The sequence below is a fragment of the Sinocyclocheilus rhinocerous genome, unplaced genomic scaffold (assembly GCF_001515625.1).
Source record: "Sinocyclocheilus rhinocerous isolate Xijiao unplaced genomic scaffold, SAMN03320098_v1.1 scaffold2790, whole genome shotgun sequence".
In the NCBI taxonomy this organism is placed as follows: Eukaryota; Metazoa; Chordata; class Actinopteri; order Cypriniformes; family Cyprinidae; genus Sinocyclocheilus; species Sinocyclocheilus rhinocerous.
Window position 1 is genome coordinate 158,556 of NW_015644614.1, and position 22,765 is coordinate 181,320.

At 35.4% G+C, this 22,765-nt stretch overlaps 1 protein-coding gene across 3 annotated transcripts in view; it reads left to right on the forward strand.

Moving 5' to 3' along the window:
• The window catches only part of LOC107758363 (low-density lipoprotein receptor-related protein 8-like), a 203,858-nt gene that overhangs the window by 140,670 nt on the left and 40,423 nt on the right, over positions 1–22,765 (forward strand). For all 3 annotated transcript variants that reach the window (XM_016576080.1, XM_016576078.1, XM_016576079.1), the window contains exons 5-9: positions 10,389–10,772; positions 13,606–13,731; positions 16,016–16,138; positions 20,045–20,164; positions 20,437–20,562. In XM_016576080.1, the coding sequence (XP_016431566.1) occupies positions 10,389–10,772; positions 13,606–13,731; positions 16,016–16,138; positions 20,045–20,164; positions 20,437–20,562 (879 nt within the window). The remainder of the gene's footprint in view (positions 1–10,388; positions 10,773–13,605; positions 13,732–16,015; positions 16,139–20,044; positions 20,165–20,436; positions 20,563–22,765) is intronic.

A 22,765-nucleotide genomic window follows, 5' to 3' on the forward strand; every position in this document is an offset into this window, starting at 1 on the left:
ATGACATTTAATGCATAACGAAGTCATGATAGTTGTGTGGGAAATTTGGTAAATTGAATCTCCTGTGCTGTGTGTATCACTATCACTTTGGGTATATGGCGCTGTGTTTTGAGAACTTTATGATCTGTAGTAAAAGCAAACACTTTGGATCAGGGAACTTTGTGTATATTATTTGAGCAAACGATGTATGAAATTTGATAGCATCGAGAAACATAGTTATTTTGAACTTTCTATTCATCGAAAAATTCAGAAAAATCATCATGGTTTCCCACTGTCGCGGGGTGAATGAGAACACAGACTCGGTACTGATCGAAAGAGCCCCGGCTGGGGTTGGCCGTCAGGCCAGCCCGCCGGAGCACCGTCAACACCCTCCGTAGACGCTCCAGGTGAATCTCCCAGCCCTCAGAGTGTATAACGACATCATCCAGGTAAGCCGCGGCGTAGGCTTGGTGGGGCCGGAGCAAGATGTCCATCAACCGCTGGAACGTGGCTGGTGCCCCGTGTAGGCCGAAGGGGAGCACCCGGTAATGCCAGTGTCCATTGGGAGTGCTAAAGGCTGTCTTCTCCCAGGACTCCTGGGAGAGGGGCACCTGCCAATATCCTTTAGTGAGGTCCAAGGTGCTGATGTAACGAGACTTGCCCAGCCGGTCCAAGAGCTCATCCACCCGCGGCATGGGATATCGGGATACTCGCCACACCACAAAAATATTAAGCTGTTTTCAATGTCGATAATAATAAAAAATGTTTCTTGTGCAGCAAATCAGCATATTAGAATGTTTTCTAAAGGATCACGTGACGCTGAAGACTGGAGTAATGTCTGCTGAAAATCTTACTTTGCCATCACAGGAATAAATTACATTTTAAAATATATTTAAATAGAAAATTTATTTTAAATTGTAATATTATTTCACAATATTACACTTCTTACTATATGTTACCGACCCCAAACTTTTGAACAGCTGTGTACACTGGAACAGCAACTCAAATTTGACCTACATTCAATATTTATAACTGAATTGCTCATGAAAATCAAACATAAATGTGAAGTTGCATTTGCAGCTCACTCAGGGTCAGAGGAAGGTCACGTTTGCTGTATGCATAGCTGCTAGCACTGAAATGTAAGCGTGTTTACTATGACAGGTACTCGACTGTGAGCTCATTCTCATGTAGCTAGTTTGGCCACACACCAGAGCCTATTCAATCAATTAAGTTCGAATGGAAATTGCAGGCAAGCACTGAGGCGTGTAATGTCGATCATTGCCTTGAGATGACTGTGAGATCAGATAAGAGAAGCGTGGGAAGCTGGTGACACCCAGTAGATCCTAATGTGGGAGGATTGGAAGTGCACAGATACAGATAAAAATATTGAAATGGAAGGATGAATTACCAGAAAAGATGGAAAAGACAAACACGTGAACCAGTCTGTTAGTGGTGGAAGAGGTTATGTGTGGGAGTATGTACAATATGCACAGAGTTTATGTGAGTGTGTTATTTTTGCTGTTCTTGTTAAGACTTCAAGCAAACAGTCTTCTCTGTGTCCTTTTTAATATATAGAACGTTGTGGGTGTAATAAATTAAGTCTCCCTATTCCAAAACTATTCTAGTGAGATGCATGTCTTGCTCTCTTATCTATCTATCTATCTATCTATCTCTCATTTAATTCAATGTTACTTGCGGTTTATTTGTAATTATTTGTATTTCTTAATATATATAGTTAATATACTGTACAGTTATCACTTATACTCACCAAGGCTTATTTGATCAAAAATACAATAAAAACTGTAATATTGTGAAATATTATTATAATTTAATGTTAAAATGTAATTATTACAATTTATATAATAATTGTATAAAGTAATTTATTTCTGTAATGGCAAAGCTAAATTTTGAAAAATAAAGGTCATGGGACCGAAACATTGTGAATGAATTTATTTTTGATACTTTTGCAAGGACTGATAGTGTGTGGGATTCATTCGTTTTTGCTTTGATGTAACAATGTAAAAGAAAAAAAGAATCTTACTGACCCCAGCATTTTGAACGGTGATGTAAATATTTGATTAAATCTATTTCATTTAAAAATGATTTTTTTATTTATAAATATCATTGCAATGTATCATTATATTATTTAATTTATTTTAAAAATACTTTTAAATATATAATTTAATATATTTAAAAACAATTTTGGCTTCTTGGATGATTTATCTCAGAAGCTTGTTGCAGTCAATTTTGAGGTTGCATTGTCCATTAAGGATATCTTTTTAGGCAGCTTGCTAGGATTTGGGACAGCAGGACAGAGCTTCTGTCTTTCTCGCTTCTTTGCTTTTCTTTCCATTTCCATACCCAGGCTTTAGAACTTCTCTGGGTGCTGTGAAAATTCTCATCTAGGGCTGGACTAGTTGACATAATTGACAAAAAAATAGAAATTTTTTTATAACCTTTTTTAAAACAAAGAGCAATAGAAAAAAAACTTTTAAATTTAACCACTGTATTTTTAAATTAACCCAATTTATTAAGACAAACAACAAATATTTTTTGTTTTAACAGTCAAACACAAAATAAAATTAAACAAATATCTAATTTCTAATGTTTTATATGCAGATTAAATAGTCTGAAGGAAACTTTTGGCTTGTCTCCCAAAGCCACAGGAGGACGCAATGAGCAAAATAATGCAGCACATTAAATTGCCAAAGCAAAGGAAATAACTGTCTATAAAAAGAAAAATGTGCATTACGTCTAAATTAACTAATATAAATCAAACATAATTTCGTAAATTGCATAAACAATTATGAACAAAACAGCATCATGTATTTATGCACTGCTTAATACAAAGAGCCGAATCGCCCTACTATATTTCTCTAATATTTTGAATGAATAACGCAGCAACTGCGCGTCTTGTGGGCTAGACTAACAAAACATTAAAATGCAACAATGTCACTTACATCATCATCACCGCATCTCGCGCTCCACTAATGACGCTCCCAGACGCACACCTAACATTTGATTGTACTATTTTTGCATTCAAATGCAAATGTTTATTTTAAACATAATAAATTCTTTTTTTTTTATTCACAATCTCCTCGTCACAGGTAGGTACAGCACTCATTTCAGCATGTGTTCGTGTTTGTGTGTGCGGTCTGTGTCACTCATAGCACGTCCCTATATCGTGCGCTACATCGAAAAAATTTTCTATCGTTATCGAAGAGGGTGTACCATCGATAAATATCGATACCGTTTTATCGCCCAGGCCTATTCTCATCACTGAAAAACACAAACGATCACCACCTACAACACTCAGCCTCTTCTGTACCACTGAGGGAGGGCCGTAATAATGAAGTATTACAGTATTTACCGAAGCGTTTCCTCAAGGGAGACTCAGAGGGGCGAGATGCTACACAAGAATATCTATTCATCTGATTATATCAGTATCCGCAGGATTATTACTGACAGCTAATGTGATTACGGCAAAATTAAATCTGTTTTCATGCATCCATGTAAAATTCTAATTACAGCACTGGCAGAAAGTGTAAGCCGCACTGTGTTTTAGATATTTATTTGTGTAAATATGATGTTCTTAGTGTTCATTTATTTCCTGGGTGACATTGAGGCTAATGAATTCTGAGATGTGCTGTCTTGATATATGCTAGTCCCCTGACTGAAGAAAACAGGAACTCAACATGATTCCCAGTGAAATTAATGAATCATTAGCTTTTTGATAATGCCAGAATGAATGTTTGGTTCATTTCATATCTACAAGTCTGATGTGTTTTATTCTGTTGTGGACTATTTTGTGTGCTCAGGCTATGCCGTCTATACAGGGGAGCTTTTGTGCTTTATGTGGGTGAGAATGTTGGCTGTACTCAGCACACAGTTGCATGGGCTGAGGTGTTTGCACCAGTGTAATGCCAGACGTTATGCTGAACCTCCTCTATCCCCTGACAATTGCCTGATATTTCTCTTTCATCTGCGCTGACATTCGCTAATCCACCCAGAGGTAATGCCCCTCTACCCCTGGTCAACATATAGCCGCACTTCAGCAGGTGTGAAAATGTCTTTCCTTTCACCGTAAACAGCTGAAGGCTTGGTGCAGAGAGGTTTGTCCAGAGAGATCTGCTCTAAATTAATTTGTTGCACGGAGGGGTCAGTCATTTTCCAAACGGTATAATAGAGATTCAGACCGTTTAAACTGCTCTCTCAGACATTTCTGCACTGTAAAAAGGAACCTGAGGAGCTTTTTCTGGTTTTATAAGTCAGATCAGGTTATATGACCAATAAAATTATACAAATTGATTCAGACTTAATTAATTTCTTTGAGTTGGTTGAAGCTAGTTCATTTAGATGCTAACTAAGCACATTTTAGGTTAAATTAAAGTCTGTTAAAAGATCCCATGAAATTAAAATTGTAGTTTTCTTGGCTTTTAGTTGATGTGTGTTATAACATTTAAATGCAAGTATACTCCTATTTGCTGACTAAATTCACTTTTAGCAGGTCATGTGCATTTCAGATTTGGCAGAAGCTATTTGCGTTAAGAGCAAATACCATTGCTATTGTGTAAATAGATGCTGAACGCCTACTAAATGCTGTTAAACACTTTATTCCCATTATTAAATACACATTGGGCACTTTATTATTGCTTTTTGAACTTTTTATTTATTATTTTTATTTAAAATAAACACATCTCTGAGCTGAAATGGGATTGGGAAATGCAAGAAGAATGGGAGTGGAAACAGGCTAATTCAAACTCGGGTTGGTCACATCAAATGCTTAATGCACTGTCCTCATTCTTTATACAACTGTCCCTTCTTGGTTTATTTTGCAACTTTGTTTGACTCAATCAGACATTAATTAGCAGAGATGGTGTAATTAGACTCTTCTTAGAAAATGGAGCACAAATTTTGATGACTCATCCTGCACTGTACAGGTTTTTGTCCAATCAGATGCTCTCTAGAATGAGAATGTCCCTCCCACTAACGTCATCTGCAAGCTAGTGTGTAATAAAATGGGTCACGGCTGTGACGTAAATATAAAGCTTATTGGCTATTTAAAAAAGGGACAATACCTTCAGTGTATCCAGTCAAAATTTTGGAAATGCATCAAAACTTTCATTTACAGTGTGATTTCACAGAGTTTCAGTGAAACAGTAGCTCACTGCCAGAGTTGCATTACTGGTTTATTTTCTTCACACAAGAAGAGTCATAAACCAGAGTTGCCAAACAAAATGTTTTATTCTTTCTAAACTGGTTTATTTTCTTCACACAAGAAGAGTCATAAACCAGAGTTGCCAAACAAAATGTTTTATTCTTTCTAAACTCATAACTGACTAATGAAACCACACTGTGGGCTTACAGAATTACCAAACAAAATGTTTTATTCTTTCTAAACTGGTTTATTTTCTTCACACAAGAAGAGTCATAAACCAGAGTTGCCAAACAAAATGTTTTATTCTTTCTAAACTCATAACTGACTAATGAAACCACACTGTGGGCTTACAGAATTACCGGCCTGAACTAATTCCCTGTCCTCTTCAATTTATCTTTCTTGCTAGTATATCCTCTTTTCCTTACGCTGTGCCTGCAGGTGTTGTTGTCAGCACTGGGAAAAGCTTCATGAGGGGGATCTCATCCAAAGCATTGCCGTCTTTAGCTGCCTCAGTATGTTTGTGGCACCTCTTTCCCTCAGCTCAGTGCATCATGGTTACAGTCTTTCTTCCCGGAGGAGGCTAGTCTTTCTCTCTGATACTGGATACTATAATATTACGGGCTGATGGAGGACAGTGGCGAACGCACCATTAACTCTGTGCTGACTTAGTGGCTCGGGCCATTTGCTGAGTGTAGCATGAACCTCAGCGCTAAACCTGCCCCCGGTAGCTTGTTCTCACAGATATGGGGTGGTCATTTAAATTGAAATATCTTTGGTGTAAGTATTGTGTTAAAAGTGTTCCAGTCTTCTTACACATTGCTTTTAAAAGGTGAAGTGTGTATTTTTATGCGTTTAATGTTCAAATTTAAGGCAAATATACAGTAAGTTAAGAGCATTCTTTGATGAGCATTCACTGAAGTCATTAATTTTCCGTGAGACTTGGAGAGTTAGCATGATTGCAAGTATGATATTGCTTTCATACCACAGTTCAATAAATGATAAGTTAATATTGAGTAACCTACATTCATTGCCATTGTCTATTTTTATTCTGCCAATGAAAAGAATCCCAAGCAAAGCCACAATCAACTTTGTGCATCGCTGAGAAAACCCACAGTAGTGAATCAGAATAAATTGTCTATTTGAGCAAACAATCAGTGTTTTTAAAAGAATTGGTTGTATTGAATGATTCAGTGACTTGCATGTAAAAACAATCACTTGCTTTTACAATCACTTGTAAAAAATCTGTGTTTTAAACAAATTGGTTGAATGATTCAGTGACTAATAAAGACAGTCACTTGTCACTACCTGCAGGTGCATTTATGTAATTTATTGAAAAAGTTACTTAGAAATCATGAAATGTTTTGGAAAGTTGAAATATCCTGCAGTGTGGCATGCATCAACAGGTATTTAAAAGTTTTTTTTAATGCAGTTATAAATGCAGGTTTTCTGTCCTTGTGTTGATTGAGAGACAAATGTAATATTTGACAGGAACTAACTGTTGTATAATACGTGATACAACAGATGTGTGATATAACAACAACGTCATATAACAACTGTATGTGTTAATGTCATATATTATACAACAGTTAGTTCCGGTCAAATATTCTGTGTAGTCTCTCAATTAACACAAGGACAGAAAAGCTGCATGTAATTCTTTCACATTCAGTTCTGCTATATATTTTTCAGCTCTCTGTTGTTTGCTTGTGTGGTTCAAGGCCACAGAGATCTTGTTAATGTAAAGCCCTATCTACTACCTGTCTGTTGTTGGCCCGGGGAATGAGTATTTGACATTGGTCAGTGGAATTCAATTGACCTGCTTTGAGATTTTCCTTTCCGCTCTTTTAAAATCCATTCACTGTTGTGCCTGACCTCTAAACGAGATAGCATCAAAATCCACACAGCAGAGATATATCAGCAGCCTTTGAATGACAAAGTCAATCCGGCCCAGAGCTGCGTGTGTTTGCTACTCTTTTATTCGTCTGTAGCATTGCAAAAGGTAGAAATCCACCTAATCTAAACGGTTTTTAAAGAACCAGATCGATTTGTTTGTCTGTTTATTTCAATACTGAGATTTCAGGCATTTGTTTGGTCCAAAGCATTAGTTAGTAAAAAAATATTAGCCAAAAACTTAGCATTGTAACTTTTTTTGATAGCAGTTGTGGTCAGTTTTATGAAAGTATATTTATGTTGTAATATTCATGTGATTATACTTAGAAATTAAATTTTTACATTTTCTGAAGAACATTTTAGTCCTTGTCCATAAAAAAAGCTAAAGATGCTAACATGCTAAATGTTAAATAGTTTTCAGAGGTATGTGGGTGCTAACTCTTATAAAAAATTAACCGTGGGTTTATTAAAGTAAAAGTGTAGTAACCATGTTTTTTGTTTTTGTTTTTTTTGGCTGTTAAAATTTATATAACCACAGTTTTCCTACAAATACAAATACTAGTTAAACTATGGTTAGTGTAGCCATGGTTAATTTGTGGTTACCATGATTTAAATACAATAACCATGTCATTTTTGGTTTCATTTGTAATAAAACCATGGTTAATTTTCATAAAGGAAGGTGTTCTGGGTGTTTTCTTTAGTTGCTAGGTTTCTAGGATGTTCTTGTTGGTTGTTGGGATATTTTGGGTGGTTGCTTACTTGCCCAAGTAAACAACCCTATTAATGCCCCTAGAAATGGCTCTGGTCCCTTCTTCAATGTAACACTTAGCAAGCACCGCTAATCAATGTTTAGTGTAGATTTTATTTAGTATGTGAAAATATTTTATACATCCATTTCACACCTTCTGCAAGTGTATAGAGCTGGATGATTTGATTTTCATTCCAGCTGGAATGTGACAGTGGTATATGATAAAGCTGTGCATGTTTGTTCTGTTCCTCTCTGAGAGGATGTTGTTTTAGGCTGCTGTCTACATCCCTCAAGAGAAGAGAAGGGTCAGCCAATCCAATCTCCCCCTGCTTAGAGCAAACGCAACCTTCCTTCCAATGCGCTGTACACACAAAAAAGATCCAATCACGTTACTTTCTTTTAAGAACATGCTACATTTGTTGGCTGCCTTGACCTTGAGCATGGAGAAATGTAGCAGCTAGATAATATCTACATATTTCAGAAGATGTTATTCCACCTTTCCCCTCAGCTGTTCGATGGTCATTGAAGAAACCTTTGAGTGGTTTTTAGATGCTTGTTGGCTAATCAGCTTTGCAAAAACACAATTAGCATCATATCTCATTGAGCATTATTGTAATTGATTTCAAAAGCAACTAGCGTAGGTGGCAGAAATGTGAAATACAAATCAGCTAAAGTACAATAAACAACAAGAATGACTTTTCAGTGAGCAACATTGATTTTAAATCTGGCAATACAATTTTGATAATGTCACCGTTTTGACTGTAAAAGTGTTTTATGAGCCCTAGCTGCTCTTTACAAATAGTTTGCATATTTACAGGTTTATTGACGCAAAGTCACAAAAAGTCAGGATCGATTTCTCTCATATCCCATCCGCTCAAACATGCTCACACCCGATCACATGCTCGTAAGCCATTTCAAATCCTTTTACAAAACTAGTCTCCGTCTCTAATGTAATACCCAGTCGCCTTACAGCTCTTCAGGACGGTTATTCCGGTGGGGTGGGTGACCCCATTAAAGAATGGACAGGCGTTTACTACAGCGCAGATAAGCCCATTTAGGGTCTGCCGCCAGTGTGGGGCTGAAGTGTGAATCTCAGGTCATCTGCAGCACAGTTGAATCAGTGAGGTCACGGAGCTCACATCAGCACAGAATAGCTCAGACCTCATGCTGCATTTGCCATAAATTTCCAGTGAGAAGTGTGGTTCAATCATTTTACTGCAATGGTACCTCATTGGTTTGGTGATGTGACATCATTAAACAGAAACCCATAGTCATCTTTTTTCCCCAAACTGATTTAGAAGTTTGATTAAAGGGATTTTTTAAAAATAATTTTACAAAATGTTCTATTGAATAAATTATTATAATTTATAATCATTTTTACAAGGTAATTTAACATTACTAAATTATCATCATTTAAAAATGTTTAATTACATTCTAAAAAATTATATTTTACATTACATTTTAATATATATATTACAAATAAATTGGAGTTAGGGTTGCATGGTTTGACCGTTTTAATTTGAAATTATAAGGCTATAAAACTACAAATATCATTTTTTTTTTTAAATTTTATATTTTAAATTTTAAATTTAATATGATATTTCTATAAATATCCACTTTTCAATTATTAGTTGTTAATTATTCAAAATCATGATATCAGGGTTGACATTTTAAGATCGCCGCCAACTGACAAATACAAAACATAAGGAAAAAAAAAATATTATAAAAGGAGACTTGTTTGTTTTTGTCCTTCTATGATTTTACTTCCTGGATGATGAAAAAGTCATTATTAATCAGGGTTCCTTTTTTTTCAGTTCATTACAAAAAGGAGAACATATCTAAAAAAATTATATTTTACATTACATTTTAATATATATTACAAATAAATTGGAGTTAGGGTTGCATGGTTTGACAGTTTTAATTTGAAATTATAAGGCTATAAAACTACAAATATAATTTTTTTTTAAAAAGAGAATTTAATATGATATTTCTACAAATATCCACTTTTCAATTATTAGTTGTTAATTATTCAAAATCATGATATCAGGGTTGACATTTTAAGATCGCCGCCAACTGACAAATACAAAACATAAGGAAAAAAAAAATATTATAAAAGGAGACTTGTTTGTTTTTGTCCTTCTATGATTTTACTTCCTGGATGATGAAAAAGTCATTATTAATCAGGGTTCCTTTTTTTTCAGTTCATTACAAAAAGGAGAACATATGGGAACCGAGTTGATGCCTAACCTGACGACTTCAAGTCTTTTCAATGATACATTTTAAAATAAAATCTAAATATGTACAATGACAAGAAGATAAGAACAATGAAAAAATGACAAAATTGTGCTTATATAGCACAAAAAAGTTGGAAACACAGGAGACAAAATATGCTTGTGATGAATTATAAAAAAGAACAAATATGGAAACAGGAAACAAAAAACAAAAACAAAAAAGTTCAGATGTCTAAAAATTTGTCTATATGTCTATATTAACATGCAATAGTTAAAGGTTCAGCTATCAACTATTTATTGTTCAAGTAATTTTTTTACATACTGTATATGTATTTGAGGAACTTTAAGACTCTGTGTTAATAAAGAACATTCTTCATTTTTCCAGATGCCAAGGCTTGCCCTGCTAAAGAGTTCCAGTGCCGTAATCGTCTGTGTGTGGCTCCCACGTTCGTCTGTGACGGGGATGATGACTGCGGCGACGGCAGCGATGAGGAGAAGTGCACGGCAGCCACCGCCAGCACCTGCGGGCCACATGAGTTTCGCTGTAACGACTCGGAGTGTATCCCAGCGCCGTGGAGCTGCGACGGAGACCCCGACTGCAGAGACAAGTCGGACGAATCTCTGGAGCATTGCAGCCGCAGGACAGAGCCTCAAAAAAACCACTGCACTGCGGGAGAGTTTCGGTGCAGGAGTGGAGAGTGTATTCACCTCAACTGGAAATGCGACGGAGATGTAGACTGCAAGGACAAGTCTGATGAGGCCAACTGTCGTAAGTGTTTAAGAAGACTAATATTTGTAATATACTGATCAGAGTTAACATTCTCAAGCACATGTTTCCTAAGGTATTTACATTGGAGAGGCTTGCTGTGTGGTGAATGAGTTAATTAAATGAATTAATAATCAGTTTTACCGCTTGGTTGCATTACATGCTCTTTTTAATGCTGCATGCATGCTGTTCTTGTCATTATAGTCTTTCTAAATTACTGTCACGTCCAAGTAAAGCAGTAAAGCACATGGTGTATTCATGGAAAATGTTGTTCATTTAGAATCAGTCCCTTATTGTCTGTTCCTCCTTATTCTGTTAACACAAATGCATTGCATGCATGCCAACATAAATTAACTTGATTTTGTTGATCTGTAGTCGTACAAGGTCAGTGTATCAATTTTGCTGACTATGATAAAATAATAAAACATACTCAAAATACTAGAAGAAAATATACTCTAAATACAAAATATACTCTAAATTATACTCTAAATCTATTCAAATTAATTTGAATTCCATCTGTTACAGTATATATAATTAGAGCTGTAATTTTGAAATATAATTTAGTAATCTTAGTACCTAAGCTTGGCACTTTTTTGAACATGCTGCACTTTGTATTGACTTCTACTGCCAATGTCTACTTTGTCTGCCACAATAATTAATTGTCTTTGAAAAATCTTCATTTAGCATATTTTATCAGCAAATATTGATTTATAAAAAATTGGATTATTGCTAAATTAATTAGCATGTAATTTATCATGTTTTTAATTGATTTATAAACAATACAATAGAATCAGAATCAGTGAACATGAATGTTTATTGACTTTGCATTTCAAGGATTTGTTTCTCCATGAGGCATGAGGAAACAAGCATGTTTGTTTGAGTAATCCTGAAAACACAAAATCTGCAGCTGAAAACTTTGTTTGCATGTGCGTTGTTGATGCAGAGCATGTGCACACACGTGTAAATTTTTTTCTAGCATGTGTGTGTTTATTGATATAATGGTGTTCTTTTTCCATGAGTTTATGACAGGTAAATCTCCACGAAGTACTGTGGTAGAGGCATGGTAATGTGCTAGAGTCTTGGTGGTTGCCAGGCAACACGTGTGTTTTGAGGCATGGCAGAGTAAGCGCTCTGTGAGTGTTGTCTCACTGTAGGGTTCTTGTAAGGGATTGTGCACCATCCTCAAAATACTTAACTGTTCAGTTCATATTTTGGTCATTTTGCATTATATTTTATTTGGTTTAGGTTAGATGTTTATTCTTTGTGGGTGAATACTGTTTTTATGCTGCCAGTGTTATTTTAGTCATTTTTATGTACTATTACAGTTTTTTGGTATTATTTTGAATTTATTTTTTATTTATATTTTATTTTTACTTACATTTGTAGTCATTTTGTTATGTGCTTTGTCATTTTTATTACTTTTTGTTTTTTAAAAATGTTTAAAAATAGTATTTTTTTCAATTTTAGTTTTATTTCAGTACTTCAGTTCAACCAATTTTTTCCAGTTAGTTGCAAAGGCAACATTTCAAATTTTCACGTGGTTTGAGTTTTTCAATCTAATATTTTATTTAAGCTCTTATTTCAATTAAAAATAATGTTTTTAATGGTTTTAATTGTAGTTAACGATAACAACACTGACTATGCTTATGACAGCAATGGCAATATGAATAAATGCTCCAATGTTTAATAAATAATTACATTTATGAATAATAACAAACTATGTTTCCACTAAGTAACGGTTCAAAAGCCAAACTGGAGGTGATATTACAGATACAGTTGATGCATTCATATAGAATTCAATTAACTAATGTTATTAAACTAATATTATATACAATTTTGTTTCTCAAGTGAATATATTTTGTTTTAGAGAGGGTTATTTATTTTTACTGGAAAACAGGGCACAAATATAGGTCAAGCGTATTTTTAAGCAGTGTATAGAGGCAAGAGAGCTGGCGTGAGATAAGTTGATGTGCTCTAGTGAAATTGATCACGGTGAATGTTCTCCCTCCGCAGCTCCTCCAAATTACACCGTATGAAAGATTAAAGGGATTTTAAAAGATGAATGTGAAAAATTAAGACCTTTCTTCGTCGAGCAGCACATTTTTCTTCCTTCAGTGTGTTCCCTTATGCCCCAGAGTAAGTGACTGATTGTTTTTAATGTTCAGAGCTTTTTTTCTTAGGAAACTGTCTTGCAAATAAGCTATTACCTTGAGATCTGACAGGAGGTAAAAGCCAAAACCATTTGCTGTTTTAGAACTGAAGTTCACAAACAGAGGTGCAATGGGTGATTATTATGAAAGTGTGATGGTGAGTGCTTTAGTGTGCATGTGTTTAACAGCTTTAACAACTCATGGCTTTATCTTAGTCCTTTACATTTACTTGGCAGATTCTTTTTTCCAAAGTGACTTATATTTAAATTATACATTTGCAATGAACCAATTTTGATGCTGATGCTGATACAGATGTCTAGAGTGCGAGGTAATAAAAATTCATAAAAAATGTGTATAGGAATGTAATATTATTAAAATAAAATGTACAGTATATAATTATATATTTTATAATATCTTATATACTATCTTTTTATTTTATTTTATCACCATCATTTACTCAAAATTAACTACAAATATTTAAAAACAGAACATGTGCACTATCCATTGACAAGGATGTCAGTAGATTTTGGAATTAACATTAGGTGGAATGACCACTTCTGAGAATCAGTAAATCATACTCCGCTCTGCAGTTTTCTGCAAAATGACCAAATATTGATTATTTGGCCAGGCTGATATATATAGCTACAGGAATGATAGTCCTACATAAACATGTTTTTGCCCTACAGCTGTGCTGACCTGTCGTCCTGATGAGTTCCAGTGTGGCGATGGCTCCTGCATTCACGGCACTAAACAGTGTAACAAAGTGCACGACTGTCCAGATTTCAGCGACGAGGCTGGCTGCATCAACAAAAGTGAGTAACTTCAGTGATCTCCCTTTCCCTTTTGATTAGCCTCTTCATCTCTCCCCTCTTCTAGCAGCATTTTCAGTGAAGATGAAAGAGTAGAGTGCATCCAATCATGTAGCCCCAATCAAGTTAATATTCACACAAAGCACTACAAGGCCAAACAGATATACCCCTACATGATTCCAGGGTTTCACGGCACACTTTCTATATGGCACCTTCACCTCAAAAGATTAATTATGCCATGGCTATATCTGGTTAGTGATGCATAACATGATTTAAGTAGGACATAGGATCAGCATCCTTTGTTGGTCCTAAAACAATATTTCTGTAGATTAGTCAGAGTCCTGTGACTGTAGGGTTAGGTTTAGGGATAAGATTAGGACTACAGTTGGTTGATAGGAAGGTTCTTCCAGGACAAACAAATTATATTTATTCAGGAACGTGTCCTATTTGGATAAATCATGTTGTAATTGCATAATTCGCCCAAAAATTAAAATGTACTTTTTTTTCTTACCATCATGTCATTTCAAATGGCTTTATTCTTGTGAAACACAAAAACAGAAGTTTAGCAGAATGTGCTCAGTGCTCTTTCCCATACACATGCACTGCTGTTTAAATGTATACTTTTATTCAGTATACAAAGATGCATTAAAATGATCAAAAAAATGCCAGTCAAGACATTAATAATGTTACAAAAATTATATTTTTACTTTCTATTCATCAAAGAATCCTGAAAAAAGTATCAAGGTTTCCACTAAAATATTAAGCAGCACAGCTGTTTTCAAGATGGATAATAATAACAAATAATAAGAAACTAAATGCAAAAAAAAAGCTAAAAAAGTGAACATTTTATCCAATGTACCCTTTAAAATATATAAAAATTGATATTTTTATACTGCTTTATGGTATTTTTGACCATAAATGCAGTCTTGGTAAGATATTTCTTTTTTTTAAAGATATTTAGACTTTAAAAGCAATATCCTTTGAAACATACTGTGACCTGGGGGGCTGTCAAGATCCAGAAAGGACAACAAAAAAAAAACACCATTAAAGTACCAAATAAGTAGTCCATATGACTCATGCACTATATTCCATAGGGCTGAGTAAAAAATATCAATATCTCGATTTTAATCGATTCTCATTTTTACGGAACGATATCGATTCTTAAATCCCAAGAATCGATTAGTCTAGCCTCTTTTCAGTCAATGGATGGAACATTGAAGGGCACTTCCCATCCAATAAATTGCAATAAGCATTGTGCTTTGGTACTTTTAATATGAAACAAAGTCTCAGATTTCAAATTCTGTCCATTGTATTACAGTATTTAAACAATAAATGCCGTTTTGGCACTGTTTAATGTGGAGTGACAGATCGCTGTAGAGCGGCGCGCTTCAGTTCAATAAAAGCGGCAGCGCGAGGCATACGTGAACTCATCTTCTCCTCCACATTAATACCAGTTTCAGCACAAAATAAACATGACTAAACATCCGAAGGTAAGTTAAAAGAAAGAGTACAACTTTACAATCCGTATCCTGTCTCATGTATTCGCTCAATTAGTGTTTCGGCTGCACAAAGACGTCAATATAACAGCTTGTAAACAATGTGTCACGTAACGACATTTACCTAAATGCTTATATTTCAAAAAAACGAATTGAAGTAGAAGTATTATTATGTAATTGTAACTTTATTATTTTAAAAACTTCATTAAGTGTAATTTTAGCAGTTAATTTTAACCTTTTAATATTATAGTAATGTAGTACCAACTGACTCTCATGTATATTTTACAGCTTTAGTTGAGATTTTTTTTCCTTGAGAAAAGTTGGCATGTACTGTACCTGATATTTATCTAAAATAATCGATATTGAATCAAATCGAATTGGTAATCGAATCAAATCGCAAGCTTGCGAATGAGAATTGAATTGAATCGTGAAATTTGTGTCAAAACCCAGCCCTAATATTCCAGATCTTCTGAAGCCATATATTGTATTTCAGCCTGTTTCTCACACAGACCTATTTTATAGGCTTTACACGATTTGAAATACAGTGTTAAATTCCACAGACTACTTTTATGGTGCTTTTATGTACTTGTTTTGAGCTTGACGGCCTCTTGTCACTGTCTATTGTCATTGTACGGCAAAGAGCATAATGAACATTCATGCAACGAGTGTCGTTTGAAAATGTGTTTTGTGTAATGGCAGTTCATGTTTTGTACTCTACATAATTTAGTTTTGTTTATGTGCTACTACTGAAATATCATAAGTGTAAGAACTCTTTATTGTGTCCTTGACAGCCACCAAATGTGAAGGTCCTCTGAAGTTCATGTGTAAGAGCGGGGAATGTATCGATAGCAGTAAAGTGTGCGACAGTATCAAGGACTGCAAGGACTGGTCTGATGAGCCTGTGAAGGAGTGCGGTGAGTTCAGGCACTTCTGCGCGTATGCAAACATCCTCAGTAAATTGTTTATTGGTATAATCATATATTTTGGACTTTATTTTTAAATGAGGTTTTATATGCAAGTATTTTATACGAGATATTTTAAATGATGACTTTAACGTAAGTTTTGACATGACTTTTTTAGTGTGGGAAGCCAAAGATAGAATTGTAAAATTGTTTAAAATGGAATGCCTGCAACCAGTGATCTAGGGTCAGCTTTTTCTTTCTCACTAGTAGCGTTGGATTTGGAGAGGGAAAACTAATTCCAGACCAGCATTTAAGCTTATAGACAGTGTTGGCTTATTAGGGGCTTCACTTGATCAAGGGCCAACAACCCACAGAGCGATCATTAAGATCAAAGTGTGAGTCTTCCCTCGGGTGCTATCATACAAGGAGAACGTGCCCAGCATAGAGAATGCAGGTTTCCATAGATCTGTTTTTTCTCTCTGTTCTTGTCTTTCATCATATTGGGGAACTGGACTTTTTCTTCGACGATAAGCTAGAGCTGAAAATGCCATATTGTTGGAGGAGTGTGAAATTTTTTTTTGATGTTAAAATACTTTCATCTTTCCAAGTTCAATGTACAGAGACAACTGTAGTTAAACCATTCATTGGTCAACTACCTGAAGAGTGTAAACACTTGTGGGACTCTGTTTGCTTGAGCAGTTCAATATCTCAGCTTCTGGCTCAACCAGTAGTGTGGATTTGGAGCAGAACTGCATATTTTTCCAAGTAATGGCAGATGGAACATAAGGAGATAAACAAATCCTGTAAAAATCATTAATTGTTAGTTAATTATAGCTAAAGCAGCTATTTTTCATATTTAACCTTATTGAAAAGTAGCGTTATTTTTATACTATTATAGTTTTATTAATATTTTTAATGGCTTTTATTTTTATATATTCAGTTTTACTCATTGTATGTGCTTTTGTAATTTTTATTAGTTTTAAATATTATGTAGGTTTAATTTACTTGTATTTCAGTTTTAGTTTGAGTTCAGTTTTAGTTTTATTTATTTTCATTTAGTAATTTTAGTGCTCCATTTCAGTCAAGGCATCATTTTTAAGTTTTGCTCAGTGTTTCATCTAATATTTATCTAATATTTCAATTAACAAAAATGCTTTTAATAGTTTTAGTTGCAGTTAATAATAATAACCCTGGTTTAAAGGTTTACATACTTTTCTAAGCAATTGAATTTACATTTAAAATGAGTGGGGAAAGTCTCAGACTAAATGCCTGTTCACACAAGATGGATATTCAGTGCGAAAATTTGAAGCAATAAACATTTTAAATTGAATAATGGTTATTAATGCAAACATTCACATGCCATCAATGTGGCAAGTTTTGTACAGAGAGGTGGTCTCATCTTTTCCAACACACTACAAAGAAAACTGGCCCTTTTAGTCACATGCCCAGATTCGCTGCTGTTACATAAAACCACGTCATTGTGGCGCTCACGAACAGAGTATTTTGCACCCTAGCAACTTCTCAGAACACACAGCTGCTTAGCAATGCCCAGCAACCACCTACAACACTGTAAAATTGTGGCCCAGTTGTGCTCAGGTAAAACCACTCGCATTTCGGTCATAAAATGTAAAAATCGATATATTTTTGCATTTGGCTGTGTGGCATTGCTTGTCACATAGATTTTGCACACTTCACCTTTACAAGAAAGATATCTTACTAACTAAATGTTCAGATAGTTTTCTAACACCTTGCAGGTGTATGTTAAATCGATATGGTATTTAGGAAATGCCAGCTCCTCGCTCGATTCTCCCTCTCTCTATTTCTCCCTTTCCTCCTGGTTATGTTCACTCTTTTATCAATCTGTAATGTAAAATACATGGTCCCACAGTGGCTCTTCAGGATGGTGTTAATTTCCTTGCGGGTCCCTCCACTCAGCAGATGAGATTTGTGCTGGCACCTGACGCACGGCAGACGCCCCCCTCTGAGCCCAGTGCACTCTGGACCGGCTCCAAGTGGGCCACTGCAGCTATGCATGCTAAATCACTAGGACTGGTGCCAGGGATTACGCTTCTACCATATTCACTAGTGCATCCTTTACTTGTTATACATGATTCATATGTGGCCTGGGGAAAATACAGTTTCTGGCTTGTCGGAGAGTGCCACTCACACACTTTTTGAGTGTGCATTTCTTTTAGTCACGGTCCAGGTGTTTGTCCTACCTCTTCTCTCAAGCTGTCTCCTTTCATTCTACTTTGTCTTTTCTTTCCCCTATTTCACTTGAACTTCCTGTGGTATTTCTGTCCTCCGTCTGTCTCCTGCTGTCAGCTGTTTCTCAGCATTAGCATCAGCTATTCTTCTCTTTTTCCTATTCTCTTACTGTCTTTCTTCCTCTTTTTTTCTTCTGTCAGGCTGGTTTATGTGTATTTTTGTGTTGTACTTGCACACCATGTCACATTGATATCCACAAACTAACAGAATTTATTTATTTGTTTGTTTTAAAGCAAAGTATTAATATTATTATTGTTGGTTTTTAATAATAGCTTAGAATTTTAAATTAAATGTTTGTTTCTTTATATTTATATTGACTTGTGTTATTATTAATCTTAGTATTTGCTTGCTGAATAAGTTTAGTTTAAAAAAAAAACTTTATACATTTATAAATAGTTCTTATTTATTTATGCATTTATTCAGCTTTATAATTGACCCTTCGCCAGGAGTTTGATTGACAGGCGATATGATCTGACCAATCATAATACCATTTTGTCCGACAAACAAACCAGACAAGAGAGTAGATTAACGTCAGTGGACTTGAACTTGAAAAATTGTGTATATTGTAGTCTTTCCACGGATGAAACAAGATACCTTCTGATGTTCATTCATGTTTATTTTGTGCTATAACTAGTAAAGAGGAAGGAAGGATTGGTTCACATGCCGTTTGATTGACAGGCGATATGATCTGACCAATCATAATACCATTTTGTCCGACAAACAAACCAGACAAGAGAGTAGATTAACGTCAGTGGACTTGAACTTGAAAAATTGTGTATATTGTAGTCTTTCCACGGATGAAACAAGATACCTTCTGATGTTCATTCATGTTTATTTTGTGCTATAACTAGTAAAGAGGAAGAGATGATTGGTTCACATGCCACTTGAACTGAGGCAGCGATCTGTCACGACACATTAAAGAGCCACAAAACGGTATTTAATATTTTAATTTCTTTAAAAAATGACAAAATTTGAAAGCTGATATTTTGTTTCATACCAAAAGTAACCTGCTTAATCTTGTCTGTCAGCATGTTGTCAGTGTCCTCCTTGCTCCACGATGTATTTTCCACTGCGTGAGAACAATGTGTGGGGTGAAAGCGCCATGGTTTGTCGGACGTAGAAACAGTAACTAAGGGGGTGGGTCTTTGCGAAGGGTCAGTTGTGATAAGGGTAATTGTGATAATGAAAATATCTTGTTGATTTGTATTAGGGTCAGAAAGAGCAGACATACTGTAGAGATGAGATTAAAGAGTGATGTATGTGTATGCTGGCTGTCATCTGTAATAGAGGGAGCCATCAGCCAATGTCCAAATGTGTTTGTTGCTCAGAGAAAAATTATTGAATGCAATACTGGCGAGACCTTTGCCATATTACTCTGTCACTCTCTCTCACAGCACCTCACACACAAGCAGTTTCCACCTATTCACTGCATTTTTTTCAAGCATTTAAGGCAGGTCTTTCAGTTAGACTTCACTCACCTCATCACTTTCTCATAAAGTCTTGACACAAACTTGAAGCTCAACCTAGAAAATGAGAAAGAAGCAGTCTATTGTCCGCTGGTGTTAGGTTGCAGTGGGCATTACTGTCCATTTCCCACCGGACACGCTGACCCTTTTTTTTTTTTTTTTTGACCTTTTTTTTCTGTCATAGGTCTGAATGAATGTGCCATTAACAATGGAGGCTGCTCTCACATATGTAAGGACCGGCAGATCGGCTATGAGTGTGAATGTCCCTCGGGCTACAAGCTCCTGGACAAGAAGACTTGTGGAGGTAACAGATATATTATGTCAGATACCAACATTTTGATGCTGTGCAAGTCTACATTGTACCCATTTTCCCCGAAGCCCACTGTTGTACGTGCATTGTGAACGTCTAGGATTTGTTTACTCTCAGTGTCTTCTCTTTGAAATTGATAGTAGAGAAGTCCCCAGATGGTGTTTGCAAGCATCATTTATCTTGTCTGTGGACACTGCACTACAAAAGCCTCTGTTCTCTGTGTATCTCTGCTCTGTTACTAATGCTTTTCTGATGGTCCTCGCCAGACATAGACGAATGCGAGAACCCTGATGCCTGCACTCAAATATGTATCAACCTCAAAGGCGACTACAAATGTGAATGCTATGAGGGTTACGAGATGGACCCGGTTACCAAGACGTGTAAAGCAGTGGGTAAGATACTCCAGATCAGCATCTCCATCCATCACTGTTCTGGACCAGGGTTAAAAAAATTTTTTGTACGTACTAATAGTGGGAGACATTTTACCAATGGTAAAATTTTAGTTTTTCAGATATGTAGCAATGTTTTTTCATTATTTCCTTAAAAACATGTATTTTTGTCCATATAATGATGGAGTTATTGAGTATTTTATCTGTTTTTTTTTCTCTTTTTTATGTGGCAAGCAGTACAGTTTATTGTATCATTCCCAGCATGTATGTATGTATGTATGTATGTATACACACGCACACACACAGTGGCAGAAAAGTTGGAAAATAACTTATTATAAATATTATAACATCTTATAACTTATTCAAAATATTGAAAATATGTACTTTAAAAAAAAGATATTTACAGATATTCAAAGTTGTCTGTAAATTTATAGTATGTTATATTATTAAATTATATTATTTTTTGTTTATGGTAAAACTTTTTATTTATTTATTTTTTTGTATCACACCAGATTCCATTCTGATGATGGAATGAAATTGCTATAAACTGTTATGATTGCATCATCTCTTCCATTTATTCACTGGAGTGGCAGTGGAGTACATTATTTTTCTTGAATATTCTTTGTATTTGTCAAGTGAGGGAGACAGTGGGGTATTTTCTTTTTTTTTGCCAGTCACTTGTTTGTTTTATAAAGAAGATGGGATTGGTGCGGCATGGCATGCTTTGGAATTGTGAGGGTTTTTTGTACCTAATGTAGCTAATCTTTATTGTCCTTCGTTTGCCTGACCATCCTGCGTAAAACTTCAGTGCATTTCCAGCACTCCCGATAGGCTGGATGACAGCTGGAGAAACACTGTCATTAAGTGCAATGTGTAAAGCTGGCGAACAAAACCGTTCCCTCGGGCTAAAGAGCATACTGAAAACTTATACTGAAGTGATTTCACTCTTCAGAAATTGCATTCAGTTGGTATTGTGTTCAGGTCTGATATATCAGTTTAAGTTTGTGTGGTAAGTTTCATATATATACAGTGGGTACGGAAAGTATTCAGACCCCCTTAAATTTTTCACTCTTTGTTATATTGCAGCCATTTGCTAAAATCATTTAAGTAAATTTTTTTTCCTCATTAATGTACACACAGCACCCCATATTGACAGAAAAACACAGAATTGTTGACATTTTTGCAGATTAATTAAAAAAGAAAAACTGAAATATCAAATGGTCCTAAGTATTCAGACCCTTTACTCAGTATTTAGTAGAAGCACCCTTTTGATCTAACACAGCCATGAGTCTTTTTGGGAAAGATGCAACAAGTTTTTCACACATGGATTTGGGGATCCTCTGCCATTCCCTCTTGCAGATCCACTCCAGTTCTGTCAGGTTGGATGGTAAACGTTGGTGGACAGCCATTTTTAGGTCTCTCCAGAGATGCTCAATTGAGTTTAAGTCAGGGCTCTGGCTGGGCAATTCAAGAACAGTCACAGAGTTGTTGGGAAGCCACTCCTTCGTTATTTTAGCTGTGTGCTTAGGGTCATTGTCTTGTTGGAAGGTAAACCTTAGTTCCAGTCTGAGGTCCTGAGCACTCTGGAGAAGGTTTTCATCCAGTGTGTGTGTGTGTTTAGGTCAAAAGAGTTCTTTTAAAAATGTGTCGTTTCTATCTTTATATGGTTCTTAGCACTAAAAATAGAGAATATGTACTGTAACTAATGAGAGTTTTTATTCCTTTCTAGTCTGTCGAGATCAATTTGGACTTTGTTTGTTCTGTGATATGAAGTGGAATTTTAGTTCTGTGTTCAAGATTACAGATGCAGATTCATATTAAGAGATTAGATATTTGACTTTTTTCAGTCATTCTAAATTCTCCTTTAAAGGGCTGCAGTGATCTATGTTTTTTCTTCATCGTTCCACCTTTTTGGTGTGCCTAGAAAAGCTATTAAATAATTTTAATAGCTTGATGTTTTTGTCACAGGTATATCTTTCAAAATGTAAAATAAATAACTTTTTTTGTTTTTTTTCATAAGCATATCAGGCAGAGGCACATTAAAGATAAGAGGGAAGTGCGCTTTTATGCACCGTGTTCCCAGACTTTGGTTTTCTGGGCATAACAGCCATTTTTCAGACACAATAGTAACAGCAAATATGACCTTTGGGTGCCAATATGAGCTATAATGAGTTGTGATATGAATAGAGAGTGCAGAGAGCGTTCA